The sequence below is a fragment of the Anser cygnoides genome, chromosome 13 (genome assembly GCF_040182565.1).
Source record: "Anser cygnoides isolate HZ-2024a breed goose chromosome 13, Taihu_goose_T2T_genome, whole genome shotgun sequence".
Taxonomy (NCBI): Eukaryota; Metazoa; Chordata; class Aves; order Anseriformes; family Anatidae; genus Anser; species Anser cygnoides.
Window position 1 is genome coordinate 12173534 of NC_089885.1, and position 16668 is coordinate 12190201.

General features: G+C 58.5%; 1 protein-coding gene across 4 annotated transcripts in view; it reads right to left on the minus strand.

Moving 5' to 3' along the window:
• DLG3 (discs large MAGUK scaffold protein 3) overlaps positions 1-16459 on the minus strand; it is a 74894-nt gene extending 58435 nt beyond the window's left edge. Inside the window, exons 1-4 of one of the 4 annotated variants that reach the window (XM_067005267.1) lie at positions 16334-16459; positions 14242-14373; positions 8184-8332; positions 6660-6812 (exon numbers count right to left, since the gene is read on the minus strand). In XM_067005267.1, the coding sequence (XP_066861368.1) occupies positions 6660-6812; positions 8184-8332; positions 14242-14373; positions 16334-16349 (450 nt within the window). In that variant the 5' untranslated portion in view covers positions 16350-16459. Of the gene's footprint in view, positions 1-6659; positions 6813-8183; positions 8333-14241; positions 14374-15100; positions 15969-16333 lie in introns of those variants that run through there. The other 3 variants (XM_067005266.1, XM_067005264.1, XM_067005265.1) reach the window with 3 other exon arrangements.
• Positions 16460-16668: the final 209 nt, after the last annotated feature.

Sequence of the window (16668 nt, forward strand, 5' to 3'; positions counted from 1 at the left end):
CCGGCTGCGAAGTGACCTGCTCTCAGAATTACCTTGAAAAGCGGGGAGGTGTTTGGCAGGACACTGCCGTGGTCCTGGCAGCCCCGAGCCCTGCTCTGGACACGCGCAGGTGAGCGCCTGGCTGTGGGGCTGGGGAAGCAATGCCGGCCAGGAACGATGCTCTGCAGGCCACTGCTTTGGGCACCGGCACACCGGGGCGGTGCCAGCTCCAACAGCTATCTAGGCCACAGAGCGCAGAGGTCCTTTGCCCGAATCCCAGTGCTTGGAATCATTTCTTAGGCGCGACGCCAGCCAAGTTCTCGCACGGTGCTGTGTGCGTGCAGGCTGCATGGCTACAACGGGCGCCGGAGCGAATCCTTGCTTTCCCCCAGCGGGGCAGTGGGTTGACTGAAACGCTCGTGTCACCGCAGCCACGCGTGGTCCAACCGCCTCAGAGCGAGCAGAGCAAAGCCAGAGGCAGCAGCATGTAGCAGAGCTCCTTTAAAACAGGTTCACACTCAGACTCACGCGAGGGACAATTCCCAAACCTGCGCTCATCCACTGCCCTCGTTCCCCTGCAGATTCCCCTAATTCCTACAAAAGCCAAGGATAATGGATCTCTCAGCATAGCTCAGGGCTGATCCTCCAAATCCTAAAGACTAAAAACCCTCGTGAGCAGTTATCATGGCTGCTCTATTTATAACAGCGCTGGTGCTGCCTCTGCCACCAGAATCCTGATTTCCGTCCAGCCCGACGCCATTAAGATGCAGCGACGTTCCCCCAGCTCCAGCGTTCCAGATAGAAAGCAGCTGGCCTGCCAGGCTCCGCGTTCAAGCTTGGTTTGTTCCTCTAAAAAAAATGGAGAGGAGAGCCCGTTTGTTTTGCAGAAAGGCACCCAGGAGATTTGTCATCAGCCTCCTGAGAGACTGGGGAGGCTGCGACGGGGAGCGGAGTGCAGGCGGGCGGGGATTGGGGTGGCATATCCCCCGCTGCAGGCTCCTCCGTGGGTCACAGACCCCCTGCGCTTGCCTCGGAGCAGGATTTTGCTCCATTGTGCAAGCACCTGTCCTATAATCCAAATTACTCTGGCACAAAAGCCGCCGCTGCAAGGCACGATGTGTGTGCACCTGGGGCTTGGCGGGGGAGCAGGCAGAAGAGAGCAGGAGGGCGGCAGAGCAAAGCAGGGTGGGGGCAAGGAGGCGGCGCAGCACCACCGGGATCCCTTCCAAGCTCCTGGCTGCTTCGTGCTGCGGGAGGTGGGCTCCAGCAGTAACGCGGTACTTCACCCCACAGCATCACCTCCTGCACAGCGGGGACCTGGGTGCTGCTGTGGGTCCCGCGGCGGGGTGCACCAGCTCGTTTTGGGAACTCGATGAGCAAACCAACAGGGAGAGCGCAGTGGTCAGGGAGGTCCTGGCCAAGGCACTGAGGGGGCTGGCCCCTTTATTCCCCATCCCACAAAGATGCTGGTGAACGGTCTCAGTTCTTGTTTTCAGAGCTCTGCATTAAACCCTGGAAAAGCGTGACTCTTGGTGTACAAATAACCACAGCAGCCCCGCTCTTCTGGGACAGCAGACGTGCACCAGAAGGGTGTAAATGAAGCTGGAACATGAATGTGAAAGGAGGACGGACTCCAGGCTTGTCTGGGTGGCCATCTGTGGGACAGTCCCCACCACCGCACATGCTTGCACCATCACCAAACAAAGTAAATCCAAATCAGTGACAATGACTTGAACGAACGTCCAGACCAACAGCCCTTTCTCCAGCAGGGCTTTCCGACGCTGTGGAGCCAGAAAAGCCTCGGAGCCTGATGAGGATCTTCCTTTTGCTACTGGTTTTAGACAGAAAGTCCCCAAATAGAGTAGGAACAGGTGGCTGCGCATGACCCTTTGGTTGACAGGCTGGTGGCTCCACCAGCTTCTTCATCCTTCACTGGAGCTGTATATTGAGTTGGGAGAACTGAGGTCTACGCATCTCCTGGTTCATCTCAGCAGCAGGAATAGCAAGAGCCTCTAGTAAAGCCGAGGCCATTCAACCCCAAAACGTCCACCGAAGTGACAGCTCTCACTGACACAGCGCTCGCCGAAATCCCCTTCGCGCAGCAGCATCCTCGCGACGCAGGCAGCCAGATGCCCAGCCGGGTGTCCGTGCTGTACAGGCTGACGTACGGCTCAGTCGGAGCGAGTTACAGCAGGCAGACATCCTCTTGGCCTCAGTGCTTTGGCTTTCGAGGCTGCGTCTGCAATGCTGAACCACAAAACTGCTGGAGAGCAACTAAGCTGAGAATCCAAAGCTCACCTCCTGGGCCTCTGGGCTGCTGCTTTTCTTCTCTGCTTCTCCTAAAATTAAATGTTATTCTCAGAACGGGGAGGGGATGCATTAATTGTCAGACACCCACCTGCGTTCAGGACCCCCTTCTCTGACCTCATGCTCCAGCAACCTGGCATGCCCTGGCCGGAGCCGGGCAGCCTGGCTCCCTTTCCCTCTGCACACCTTGCAGAGGAAATGAAGAGCTGTGGGGCTACAGCTATGGCAGCGGGGAGCTTGCAGTGGGCTTTTCTGCAGCCACAGCATCTGCTGGTCTCACCCCAGCCCTGCAGGTGCCCTGAGCCACTGCAGCAGCAGCTGCGCCTGCCAGCAAAGGCGCAGAGCATGGGAACATCCTTATCTTTGGCCAACGGGAAATTGGGAGGCAGGAAAAAGCACTCAAGAGAAGGAGAGGGGAACCAGACAGCCGGTCGCCATGCTGGCGGTACAGCCTGCCTTTCTCTGCCAAAGCCCCTGGGGAGCTCCATGAACCTTTCTGGCACCCGAGCCGCAGGTCAGAGCGGACAGATGCCTCTTCTGCAGTGGCAACGGCAGCAGGGAGGGCTGCTAACAGCCGGCAGGGGCATTTCTGCAGAGCTGGGCCACATCCTCCCTGGACGTAAGGGGGGAAGGGGATGTTTTTGGCCTCAGCCCAGCAGCGGCAAAGCGCAGCCCGCACCCAGCACGCTGCAGGCAGGCTCCGCAGCACCCCCTGCACCCCCAGCCTGGGGGAGCAGCAGCACGCTCTACCAGTGAGTTTCCCCATCCCCTGGCACTGCAGAAGCACACAAGGCACGTCTGTTTACTGAAGCAGCCTCTCCCGTGTGCTCTCTCTCCCCGTCACGCTAAGATCTGCTGGTGCTCAGCGGCGGCTGTTGGGATGAGCAAGGGCAGAGCCGCGGCGCTCAGCGATGCGGGGAAGGAGGGACGCAGGGCAGGCGGCTGCAGGAGGGGCGGCACAGCGTTGGCACCATGACAGAGATGAAGTCAGAGCAGCTCCGGAGCTGTGCCGGGAGGCAGGAGGGGATGGCAGGGGAAGAGCAGCGCTTCCTCGCAGGCGCAGAGTTTCTGCTCATCAGCGGTATTGTTCCTCGTGAATTCATCTCTCCAGCTGGCTGCTCTCTGCTCCCCGCAGCGGGGGGGATGAGGACGGGGTTTTCAGAGGGATGAAGCCTTCCTGCCACCCTCCGGGCGCAGGCGAGCAGCACCGGCCGCAGGAGCAGCTTCATGGATCTTCCCCCAGCAGGCACCCTCAAGCCCTGAGGAGCCCTGCTAAAGCAACCGCGGAGCTCAGAGAAAGGTTGAAATGGAGGATTTGGCTGATAAAACCCCATGAAGCCCTCAGCTCACGCGTGATTGTGCCTCCGAGGGCTTCAGCAGGGCATTTCAGCTGGCTGAGCCCCTTAGCAGGCTGAACACCCACTTTTCCACTGAGGGATGCTTTCAGTGCCCTGAGCCTCACCGTCAGGAACCACGCTGGTGCTGTATGTGCCGGTCCCGCTTCCTGAGCAGCAGCCATTTGCACGCTGCAGGGCTACTCCGAGTGCACGTGCAGCCTTGCCAGCAGACAGAAAATTTCCTGTTCCTGGAAGCATTTGTGCAGACAGGCAATTTGTTTCTTGAGCGTCTTCCCGGCTAAAGCAGGTTATGGTGGCTTTTGCTCTGCCATCGCCGCCGGGGAGAGCTGCAGGCAGGGGAGAGGACAAAGCCAGGACAACAGAAAACTCATTTACACTGATGGATGCGATAAGAGAATTGCACTTACTTCAGGCAGGACAAGCCAGTTAATCTCTCCGCCTTTTATCAGTGGCAGGGTGTCCGCTACAGCTCTTGTTCCTGGGCTGATAACACCGGGGTGCAGCTGCTCTGCCCTGCAGCTGGTGCCCACCTGCCCTATCATCAAACATCACCTATTATAGCTGCTTCCCTGGTTCCTCTGAATGCCCTTTGCCAACTTAAGTGTTTTCCTGCAACCCGCTTTGGGAATGTCCGTGGCAAAAAGCTCACACCAAAAGCTGGGGAACGGGAAGTCCCTACGGAGCTGGGCAGGAGTGCGCTGCGGGGGGTTAACCAGCCCCGAAGACATCCTGCACGCTGGGGCTGTTGAGAGCCAAGACCCAAGGCGGCGCTGGGCAGGAGCTGAGACATCCTCAGCACGAAGGCGCGGATGCGAAGCAGGAGCCCGCGCTGCGGTCCGGTGGCCCAGCCTGCCCCCAGGCACTGCTGCCCTCACTTCGTGGTCTGGGTCACTCACGCGGGGCCTGCCGCTGTCCTGCTCCACCAGGACAAAGCGTGCTTTCAGCGATGAGCTCGTTCCGACGACGACAGCTGAGGGAACGGGCTCACCTCCACGTCAAACCGCCCGCATCCTGGCTCAGCAGCGCCCAGAGAGGAGCAGCCCTCGAGCCCGCAGCTCTCCAGCACAGCTTGGCCCCGGTTTCCAGGAAAGCCGCCCCACGCCGCGCACAAAGCTGAGTTTCAGGCAGGACTACAAGCTGAGTACAGGCAGGGCCAAGCCCAGCACCAAAGGCCACCGTCCCAAAGGTTTATCCCTCCAGGTCCCTGCTCTGCACATGGGAATCCTCCGGGACGGACGAGGCTGCAGGTGAGAGATCCTTGGCTGGAGGCACCAGCACCCAGCGCCTGCTCCTGACCCGTACTGATACAGGATAGGAAAGGAGGAGGCTGAAAATAACAAAGCTTCAGAAAAGAATGACAGGAATTATTTCAGGGCTGGAACAACCTGCCTCACACTGAGAGAGTGAAGAAGCCAATCTGTTTAGTTTATCTAAGGGAAAGTTAAGAGGGAACTCAGACGCAGCTATAAATACCTGCATGTTGGGAACGTTTCTGATCGCAGCGGCCCTTTATCCTAGCAAACAAAGGCAGCAAGATCTCCTGGGGCTGGGAGCTAAACCAAGAGAAATCCAGGCTGGCAGCAAAGTGCAGGTTTTTAATGGAAAAGATAAATAACCACCAGGACAACCAGGCTATAGATTCCCCACAGCGGATTCCCCATCGTGTGAAGTCCCAAAGCTGAGGCTAGGTGTCGTTTACTGAAGGAAACACTGCAACTCAGGCAGACGTGGGGCTGGATGCAAGAGACCCGAACTCCACAGCCTGGGGCACTGAGGAAGAAACCCCCTGAAATCCGCAGGCTGACCGGTGGCTGATCAGGCTCCTGCCCCTTGTGGGTTTTTGCCCCGGGCCTGCCCCATGTCCGCAGGTGCAGCCCAGGAATTTATTCCAATTGCTTAATTTTAAAAATACGCTCTTTTCCGAAGCAACCTTTTCCCGAAATCTGTAAAAACACTTCTTTTCAGAGCCACCATTTGGCCCGTTCTCTCTCTCGCAGCCCATTGTCTCTGCGAGGGAGGCTCCTAGCTTTGGCCCCTGCACCTCTCCTTTGTTCCCTCCCGCTGCCGACCGGCGTCCGAGCGGATCCGAACTGCTCCTGTCCTCCTGTCGTCTTCATCCAACCACAGTCCCACCCTCCCACCACTGGTAAAGACTTGGTGAATGTTTGAAAATGTAGAGAGTAGCAGGAGGAAAAGGAGAAATTAAACAGTAAGGAAAAAATGGGGCATTACCCATTTTATTGTAGTCTAGAACAAGAAGGGAAACATTTAAAAAGGTGAGAAAAGAAGCAGTGTCATTTTCATCTTTAAAATATTTTGGAAGAAGAATCTGACCTAGCAAACAAGCATTGTTTCAAACCATGCCAAGGAAAACAACGTTTTCATATTATTTTATATCTGCGGTAAACTCCATCCATCACGGCCACTTCATCCCTCCCAAAAGGCTCAGAGCGCATTTTGCCCTTCACTCGTCCCTAAAACTAGCATCAGATGCGTAGCCCAGACGATGTACTCGCACCAGGAGGAAGCTGAGATTTACGATGCACATCCGAACAGACGGCGTTTGCAGGTAAATAGACAGCGGAGAAAAGCTCCTGGTATGCTGAGGAATGGACCTGCCATTTAAGATCTTGGAGAAAAATTTGGAAATCTGCGAGGTGGGAGAGTGCCAGAGCTGGGGGGCAAGAGAGACAGGGCTGGGTGGATTTCCATCCCACGCAGCTTCTATCCCCGTGCCATATCCATCTGCCCTCCGAACACGGCGGGCTGCCACCGGACCACACTAGCGCTAGCACAAAGGGATGTTTTCGGAGCCGTGCGGCCAGGCGCGGGTCGCCGCTACATTTCCCAGCCTGAGCACCGCCAGCACGATGGGAACTGCCCGAGGAAACACCGCCAGCCCCGGCGAGGGGAGCACCTCCCCGGCACCGTCCCGCGGTGCTACGGGCACGCGGCCCCGGTGCTGTCCCCGCGGTGGCAGCCGCCGGCCGGGTGGGACGCGGTGCGGGGGCTCACCTGGGGCAGGGCGCTGCGGGAGCCCAGCACCAGGCTGCAGACGCTGGTCGGTGCCTCCGTCCTGCGGGCCGTCACCCTCACCAGCCGCGGAGGGGTCCCCGGCGTCCTGCAGGTGGCCACGGGCAGCCTCCGCTCACCGTCCTCGGCCGGCTCCTGAAACGAGGTGGGGGACACGGGTGGGTAGGGCGGGCTGGATGCACCCACATCTCCCCCACTGCTTCCGGATGGGCGTCGGGGTCACTGCAGGGGACAACAGAAGCTTGCGGGCAGGGGGGACGGCAGGGCTGCATCACGCAGCTGGCCAGGGGCAGCTCCCTGCTGCTTTTCTTCTGCACAGATGTTCCGCCAACACGGGATGCATCAATACGTATTTTTTGGAGAAGGGATTTGATGGTGTCCATGTGCTCGGGCTGTGTTCGGCCAAAGCAAAACCTTGCTGCTTTGCTCTGCAGCTCGCTCAGTGCAGGAGGCATCCCCTGTGAGCAGGGCACAGCGCTGCAGCATCCCTCCAGCCTGCTGCTGGATTCCCACTTGTTTCCACATGGATTTTTAAATGCCCTTATTGACCATCACATCCCTCAGGGCCTGACGGGCTGGCCTGTCTGCAGAGACTGGGGCTGCAAGAGACCCATGAGAACAAAATGGGATCTCACTGCCTGTTGCTCCAGAAATAAGGTATAATTCCACTGAAAACTGATCCCTAACAATAGACTACATCTGGAGTTTTGCCTTTAAAGAGAAGACCATCAGTGTGAAGGGCTCGAGAAAAAATGGGGCTCAAATGGTTCCTGAGTCAGAGGGACGGATATCTCCTGCACTGATTGTTGGCATTTTTGCCCCCCCTGTTCTTGCTGTTGATCACCAGATGACTCTCACAAATGTTCCCGTACCCCCAGCACAGAGGCATCCCACAGCATCCCTCAGCAAGGTGCAGGGCAGCAATCAACAGAGCAGAGCTGCGCGGGGAGCAGGGCCTGGAAAGGCAAAATTGCCCCTGCTCTCACGAGGCAATCTGGTTTGCCTTCATGCCTTTGAGGTAACTCAGACCCTACTGCTCAACTGCTGCCTCCCTGCCTGCTGCCATTATCTTTTTAAAGGCTGTTGGAAATTAAAGAGAACGCAAACAAGAGACATGGAAGTTATCTGAGAGCCAGAAAAAATCCTAAAAAAAAGAAACTTAAAAGGCCCAACCTACTTCAGTCATCAAAAGCTGCCTGCGAGGCGGCTAGATCAGACAGTCCCAACGTGTCCATGGGAGAACGCATCAGAACAGGAAGCTGAGCTGGAGCTAAAGCCCCTTGCATTAGGAATAATTCAATTAACACTTCTGAACGAGAGATGTTGCCTAATTATTGAGACAAGCTACAACAGAGGAGGTGTGGAATCGCTCTGTGGCGTGAGCTGGCTGGGCTGTGGTGCTGCGGCTGCCTGCATGCTGTGGGCATGGGAGCCGGTGCCCAGCCTGTCCCCTGGTGCAGGGGGGCAGAGTCCGGCCCCACAGCATCGTGCCGGAGGGACTCTTACCTCGGGGAGATTTTGGGGCTCCCTGGGGGTGTCTGAGGAGCGGGGCTTGCCGGCCCCATGCTGCTGCCGGGCTGTGCCGCAACGCGCGTCCGGGCTGGGAGGCTGCAGGGGTGCAGAGCGCAGCGTGAAGTCGTAGAATTCGTGGATATCTGCAAAACAGCGTGAGAAATGTTCACAGGACCGGGCAGGCGGCCTGACCCTGCAAGGGGTGCCATGTCTGTGCCCACCGGCTCTGCCCCCAGAGTGCGGTCACAGGGCACCAGACACCGGGTCCAGGACGTACAGGCTCTGAAGCTGACAGCTGCCACTGTGTTACCTCCTGCTCCTTCCCTGATAAATTCCCTCTTTCCACCTGGCACGATGCAACCAGAGTGCCACAAGCAGAAATCCTCACCCTGGCCTGTTGTTATACACAGGGGCTCTGGAGAGAGGTGTGAGAACCGGACGTCCCAGCCCCGCTGCTCCGGAGACAGTTATGGGGCGGCAGTGGGACAGCCACTGCCCCGGGGGTGGCTCCAGAGAGGACGTGGGTGCCTGGACCCCCTCCTACCCCTGCCAAGAGTGCTTTAGTCTCTCCTGGTCACCCACAGGGGACTGCAGGAAGCAGCAGGGCTGCACCGGTCCTTGCTCCTTCCCACTGAAGCCCCCGCTGCGCTCAGCAGCCCCAGCTCCTCCCGCCCAGGCCGCTCCGGAGTCCGGCTGGGCTCTGACCACAAGGTTCAGAATCTCTGTAGGAAGAGCAAAAGCTCACACGACTACGGCAGAAGTGTTTGATTTCAGAAGGGGAACTGCATAAGAAGCGAGAAGCTCTTTAAAAAGAAACCGAAAGGGGTAACAAAGAGGGTGGGAAGCAGCGAGCCTATTTAGAGGCACCACACCGAGACATCAGAGCCAACGCGCAGCGCCGGCCTGGAGGATGTTGTAAAGGCAAAACGGAGGAAAGCACGGCTGGACTGTAGGGGAGGGAGGCTACTAAAAGGGAGAAGGCTTTTTCCTAAACAGCTTAAGCTGTGTCCAAATGAGAAAAGCAGAAAGGATGGTAAATGCTGCCAGGTTAAATGTAAAGCTCCAAGGGGTCAGCCAAGAGAGTTTGGTAAATGCTTAGTACAAGGCATGAAAAAGTAATAAATCCCTTCAGGCACATGGGAGACAGGAAGCCGGTAGGAGGCTGCAGGGCCAAAAAGTGACTGCAGTGTAAACAAGCACTTGGAAGGGGAAAAGCCACAGCAGGAAAACCAAATTCATTTTCTGAGTTCACTGCAGAGGAGCGTGGAGAGCACCAGTTCTGCAAGCGGCCCTGAGGGCAGCCAGAAGCTCTCGGCTCAAGGGGTACTTACTGAATGCACGTTTAATAAGATTTCCAAAGGAAACCTGGTGCTTGGCAAGGGTCCCCTGCAAGAAACCCCGCTGCCATGGGAAGAGAGGGGAGATGTGGATGGACAAAAGTCATAAGACAGGAAACAGGAGCAGGAAAACAGCGCTGTTTGTCACAGCGGAGAAAGTGCGAGCAGAGTTGCACTGGGGGCTGTACAGGGAGCAAGGCTGGGCAGAATAATAACCTAAATTCACTCCCTTGAGCTTAGAAAGTACCAAGAGTGCTGAGGGCCTCTTGCCTTGCTGTCCCCAGGCTTTGCGCAACAGCGCACGTGCTCGTGTAATGCAGAAATCTGCCTCAGCCATAGCAAACCCTGCTCTGTGCACGCCTCTCCCGTCGGGAGAGCAAACCCCAGGCAAAGCCCAGCACCAGTGCTCAGCACAGGGCTGAGCAGTGCTCAGAAGAGCTATCCCAGTGCCCAGAACTGCGCAGGACCCCAGGGAAATAAATAACTGTAATAGAAAAACAACAAAACAGGTGCACCAGCCCGTAGGCAGGGACATGCTGAGCACTGTCCAAGGCTGTTTGCCAAGGAGGGGTTCACAAAGCAGTATTACACCCCATACAGAAGTCCCCATCCTCTCCCTGGCTTCACCACGTGCCCGTTTGCTGCAGCAGTGCGTCCACGTTGCAGATGAGAAGAAGAACAGCATCGATCCTCCATCGCCTTGCTCCTGGGCACTTCCTGGTTACCTCCTGGCTGCGGGGAAAACACTGCTATAAATCCACTCCACCCGCTGCGCAGCTTTGTGCCTGCTGGGAGCCCTTGTCCGGGCAGCACCGTCTCACTGCCCAGGCTCAGTAATACTTCTGGAGCTTCTGCTTCAGGCTGCATCTTCACCAGGCTCTGTTCTGTGCCCCGTTAGAAACTGGGCAGCTGGCAACATCAGGAGGGGCTGGAGTCCCCAGGGCCACCCGCCACGCATCAGGTGCATCTCCACCGGTGCTGAAAACACCGCCGGCAGCCCCCAAAGCCATCATTAATCAGCCACGAGGTCACAGCGAGCACTCGTCGCACAGCCAGACAGTCGGGACTTTGTTTTAGTGCACAAACATCTCTCCCCCTGCTCATAAAAATAGTCATTGCGTAACGGGATACCACGAGCTCCTCGCTGCGCGGCTTACCCTTGGAATGCACACAGCTTCACGCAAACGAAAACAGGATTTGAACGGCCCCGTCGCAGGGGTGCACCGCTGCTGGCAGCCTCCTTCGTCGCCCGCCTGCTGCAGGAACGTGGCCTTGGGCAGCCAGGCTGCTGAGGAGCCCGGGATGCAGGGAGGATGTCCTGGGGAGCAGCCACACCACCTCCGAGCCCCCAGCCCACTGCAGGCATTTGCCAGGAGAGGGAACTGCTGCTGGCACCAGGCATCGGAGGAGTCCACTGGGATCAGCAGCTGGGGTTCGGGTAGCAAAGGGCACAGCAGCGACAGAAGGATGTTTTAGGTTGTGTGTGCCTGTGTCATTAATGCTTATTTAAATATATGCTCATTTCCTTCATTTCTTCGTGCATCACAAGTTGCACACAGGTTTGCTTCACCTGCACACTCCAAGAGCGGTGCTACCCGAAAAGGCTCAGTAAGAAGACAGCGTGCCTGCAAAAGCCATGCTGCGTGCTCTGTCTTACAGGCTGGTTTCTCTTTGGTGAAAGTGTAAATCCATTCTAGATCTAATAAGGAAGAGTAACTCAAGACGCACGCAGATGAACAGAGATTAGACTTTAACAATTTCCTCCTGGGGTTAACGCATCAAATAAATGTCATTAAACATTTCCATAGCACCTGCATCCGAGGGACAATACAGCTGCTGGCACAGAAGAGGTCAGCTTCCCCCCAAGGAGAAACCCCAGCGGTGGGCTTCTCCTGGACGCAGGGGGAGGGCTGGGGGCCCACACAGCAGGGGAACAGCATCCAGCAGCAGCCGTGCCAGCGACTGCTCAGCCATGGACCAGCACCAAGCCCCGGAGGGATTTCGGGAGGGGCTGCCCTTTCGGCTGCTGGTGGATGGGGTGGCCAAGCACGCACAAGCTGTGCCTGTCCACCCAGCTTCCCCAGCAGCAAAGGGCACAAGGGCCCCTTTCAGCCCAGCTGCGGCTGCTCCTGACCCCAGGCTCAGCACCCTCTTGCCAGGAGGCTTCCCTGCGAGTCACGAGCTTGGCTCTGCGGCCTCGAACGCGCTCAGAGAGGCCGGGAGGAGGGAACCAGTGAAGCTTGCGCAGCCAAGGAATTTCTTTTGTGCTGTGGTTGGTGCATTCCAGCACAAAGCAGCTCCCGCATTGCTTGCCCTGCACTGCGTTGAGACCCTGCTGGGGCAGGATCCGTCCCGCCAGGGTCAGCGTGCCCAAGTGCTCAAGGGAGGGTGATCGGGTCCTGCACGGCGGTCACAGGGATGTAAGGGGCTGTGCTGTGTGTACTCCGAGGAGTCTGGCAGAAAGTGGTGTATGGGCAAAGCGACACTGGCATGTTCGCAGCGAGCGGGACATCCAGCCCTGGCACGAGGCATGCTCCACCTGAACGTCCCAGCAGATCCGCTCCCGGAGCTGGGCAGGTTGGGGTTTCTGGAGTCCACAAAACAGCTTACTCCTAAAAAAGCGCATGGGAAGCCACATCCCTTGCATCTTTCATGTGGAACAACATGTAAAGCTCCATGACGTTTAGCACTTCCAGCAGTTCTACTACTGCTTAATGCATTCTGGTGCTCAAACTCGGTGTATGTCTGAGGACAAGCAGGTACCAGCCTCATGCATTTGCCTTCTCTAGGGGTCAAAAAAAAGCTGGCACATGCTGCTGACACCATGGAAGCGGATGGAGCTCTATAGCTGAGAGCAGTCTGCAGCCAGCAGCACCTGCTGCTGTGTGAAGAGGAGCACGGGCGCAAGCCAGAGCCAGGGCACACCCTGCAAGCCTGCCTCGGAAACACCCCGACCCAGCCCTCCGGCTCCGAGCAAACTTCAGACAGAGACACAGCAGCCCACTGGGAAAAGGGTGGGTGAAAAGCAGATAAAATGGAAGCGCTCCACCCTCCGGGAGCAAGCCAGCACCACCTGTCACCGTGCCCCGGCAGGGACACCGAAGAAGCCTGGCATGCGCCAGCTGTGCGGGCACGGCCACCACGCAGCCGGACACAGCACCGTGCAGGGCCAAGAAATTCACAAACACACACTCCGGGGAAGGGGGCGGAAGTAATTAATGCAAATTCCCGGTTTGGTAAACACATCGAGAGAAAACTTGCTGTTGCACAGGAACTAATATCCTGTTAAACCAGTTAAAAAGGTCACCAGCAATCAAGTGACACTCCCTTGTGCCAGTGTTGACAGGACACTGGGACAGCGGCTTACAGCATTGCTGAGCAGCCCGTGCCACCTCCCTCCCTGCACGCCAGCGTGCAACGTGCAGCTGGCTCCATGTGCACGGACCTGCTCCTTCCAGGTCTGTTCTTTCCGTGCCACTTTTGTCCTAACATAAACAGCCCTGCGCTTTGTGAGAGCTGCACTGCTGCCTTCCTATCAGCCGGAGCCGGGCTGGGGGAGCACGCGAGGCAGACACAGGGGTTGGGCTGGTTTGGGGTTTGTCAGTGTGAGCAAGGTCGGAAAGGCAATCCTGGCTTTTCTGCAGGAGGCCTGGGATGGAAACCTCCAGGGCTGCACACGTTTCCCCCGAGCCTGCAGCAAGCAGGAGTGAGGAGAGGAGCTGAGCAGGAGTTCCTGCACCTCTCGGCATGTCAGATCCTCTGTAAATGGGATTACGTCCAAAATTTGTGCCCACCACACATTTGTGTTTGATATCACCCAGCTAGGAATTGGTCTGCTCTGGCAGAGTGGATTCAAGCGACTTTTGAACCCAAACACATTGGATCTTCCATTTTAAGAAAAAAAAAGACCTTCATGAAGAAAGCGGGTTTTCAAATGGCATCATTCAGAAAGACAGCTGCGCTTTGCACAGAGGAGCTGTGTTCCCTGATGAGAGTCCAGCTGTGTTTGCCTAAATCCACATGGAGAGAGCTACACCGTACTCCCAACTGCGTTTTTGGTCCCAGGTAAAGGACAAGCCTCACCATCACGTCCACGTCTTTAACGAAACGAAGGTGCCCACACAGCACGTTGCTCAACAGCATTCGTGGGCTGAGCACGGACAGGCCATCCTATGCCGCAAGGAGCTAAGCACACGCGGATTCTCTCCCAGAGGTAAGAAGATCCAGTTTTCTTTCGGGTCAGCAGCAAGAATGGGAAGTGGCAGGTTGAAATCAGGCTGAGGGGTGCAGGAAGGAATGGGGGCCTGCCGCCAGGGTGTCCTTGGACGGCAGCAGGGCTGCAAACCCAGTAGGAGCTGCAGACACGTTCTGTCTGCACACACAGGGCACGCTTAGGGCATCGCAGCATCCTTTAGCAGGTGCTGGATAGATCAGAGGTGCTGGATAGGATGGAGAAGGCTTTAGCCCTTGACACAGTCTCCTGCCTGAGGAATCCTGTTCACACTACGAACAGCCAGTGATTGCAGCCCCTGTTCCCTCTACCTCCTGCCCAAGCCCCGGAGAGGAGACGCAGTCCAGGCCCCTGGCATTACAGGCACCCAGGTGCTTGTGCAGGATGCACCCAGCCCGGTCAGTGCCACGCACCCACGCAGGATCAGGCCACCAGCAGCACCCACTGACCACAAAGCCCCAGAGAACAAAACAAAGGGGCTCACCCAGCAGAGCCTGGAATAGTTCACTTTGGAAGATGTGCGAGATCTTTCCGATGGAGGCTTTTAACTCCTGTTCCTCTGGGGACAGCAGGGTGCTTTGGTATCTTGTAAGGATTTCCACTGCCTTTTCGGTGTCTGTAGAGGCAACACAGGAGTAACAAGGCATTAATACTGAAAGATAGACAGACATCCTCAAGGAAGGCTCGAGTGCACCCTCAGAGTGGTGCAAAGAGCTCATCTAGGTAATACCTCAATTGTCTTTTAGCTCTGGATTTAAAAGAGTTGGAGAGCCACCAAAGCAGCCTTCTACACATACCTGCAAGAGTTCTCTCACCATTTTTACATCTGGCAAACCCCAGGCACACCAGTTAAATGTGTGAGTGCAGCTAACCCTGTGGTGAGCTGCAGAGCAGCCATGGAGAAGGGGCAGACAGGGACTGTAAGGGAGCTCATCCTGCATGCTGGCCTTCCTTGACCCTGAAAATCAGAGCTAGACCTGTGCTGATGTCCCTGCAGGCAGCCTGAGCACCACTGCTACCTCCCAGCCAGGCAGAAAAGCTGTTCAGGAGGCAGACACATCCCCCTTGCACAGGGCTGCTAGCATTACCACGAGGTGCTGCACACTCTCCCACGAGGGGCTAGATGGCCGTAGCAAAGACGAGTGCAGCTGCAGCTGCCCCGTTCACAAGATGTTGCAAACAGCTCAGCTCCACGAGCAGAAAAACTTTACAGGGCGAGGTGTGAGAATTGCTCCAGGCAGCGAGCAGCCTTGGGTCAGCAGGAGACACAGCAGGGAAGGAAGAGGGAAGGAGGGATGCTGGCCGGGAGGGGAGCAGGAGGCTGCTGTGAAGACTGGGCTCACCATAGCCGTGGGACAATTTCGGACCCAAAGTAGCGGAGCTGTGATCTCCCCGTGCCTGGGTGGCCCCATGCTTCTCTGGGCAGACGTGCGGAGCTGCCAAGCTCAGTTCCATAGCCGGGCAAAATCCAGCGCCAGCCCCAGATGGGACCCATATCGGATGGGTGGGGAGCTCCCACGGACCTTGAGCCCGTCCCGGCCTTGCCACTGAATATTTCCCTTTGTCACGCCGGCGGCCCGCAGACAAAGGGCGTCTGTGCGAGGAGGCGGGGGAGGCATCCCGCCACTGTCAGGGGCTCATCTCTTGACCCAGGAACTCATGCAGAAAGGATGGCCTGCTTGTCCCAGGGCTCTCGGCAGGGAATTCAGGTCACCAGACAAGGGGGCCTGTGTCTGGCAGGGCGCGTGCCACCTGCCGCCCCGACGGGCTCTCCTCCCCGCTCCTGAAAGGGAAAGGAGGCTCGCCCGTGCCACCAGCCCACACTGACTCAACGCGGGAGGAGAAGAGAAAGGAGGCTGGGGAAGTGTGAGTCGCCCCTGCTCAGAGCTGGGCTCCACGCCGGCTTTGGGAAAAGCAGGGACTTCCCGCTTCCCAGCCCTCCGGATTCATCGGGCGTTGTTACGGGCGTTACGGGCGTCCCGGCCCCGTGCTAGCACCAAGCGCTTCCTTCTCGGCAGGAGCAGGCGGCAGCTCCGCAAAGTGCCCAGCCTCCTGCGAGCCGGGTTGAGTCATCTTCGCCTGGTCATTCCTCACCTTATCGGCAGAGGCTGAAGAGGCAGGAGGAGAACCGGGGCCACCCCTGCAGGACACGGACCGGGAGCCCGCTGCGAACATCCCGGCCCGGCCCGTGCCGTGCAGGAGCAGCGGGAGACGCGGGACGGGAGCGGGGTGACCCCGCACCCCAAACCCGGGGGGTGGGCGGGCAGCCCCGGCCCCTCCTGCACCCCCAAGAAGGAGCAGCCGGTGCCGGGGGCTCCCCTCGCCCTGCCTCGGGGCGCACCCCGCGCCGACCGGCAGCGTCCCACCCCCCCCCCACGCCCCTCTCCCGCAGCACCCCGGGGTGCGGCGCTCAGCACCCCGCGGCCACGCTCCCCGAGCCCCGGCGGCGCCAGGACGGAGCCCCGGGGGGCGCAGCTCTCCGGTAGCGGCGGGGCGGCCACTTGTTGAGCCGCGGTGCCCGGTGCGGCGGGCAGGGCAGGGCACGGCGGGGCAGGGCAGGGCAGGACGCTCCTTACCTTCCCTGCGGATCATCGCTCCGCCGCGACCGGCGGCCGCTCCGCTCGGTGCCAGCCCGGGAGCGGCCGCGCCGCCTGCCCCGCCCAGCGGGAACCGGAGCCGCCCCCGCCACCCCCTTCCCACCCCCGCCGCCGGCACCGCCTCCGGGAGCGCCCCGCCAGCCCCCCCCCCCCCCCGACACCGGGCTAGGGCTCCGCCGGCCTCCTCCGCACGGGTAGCTGCAGCCCCCGGGCCCGCCCGGTCCGGTGTCCCCGCCGCTCCCCCCCCCCAACCCCCCCGGCCCGGTGTCGCTCCCCGGTGCCGGCGCTAGGTGGCACGGCCGCACCGCGCATCG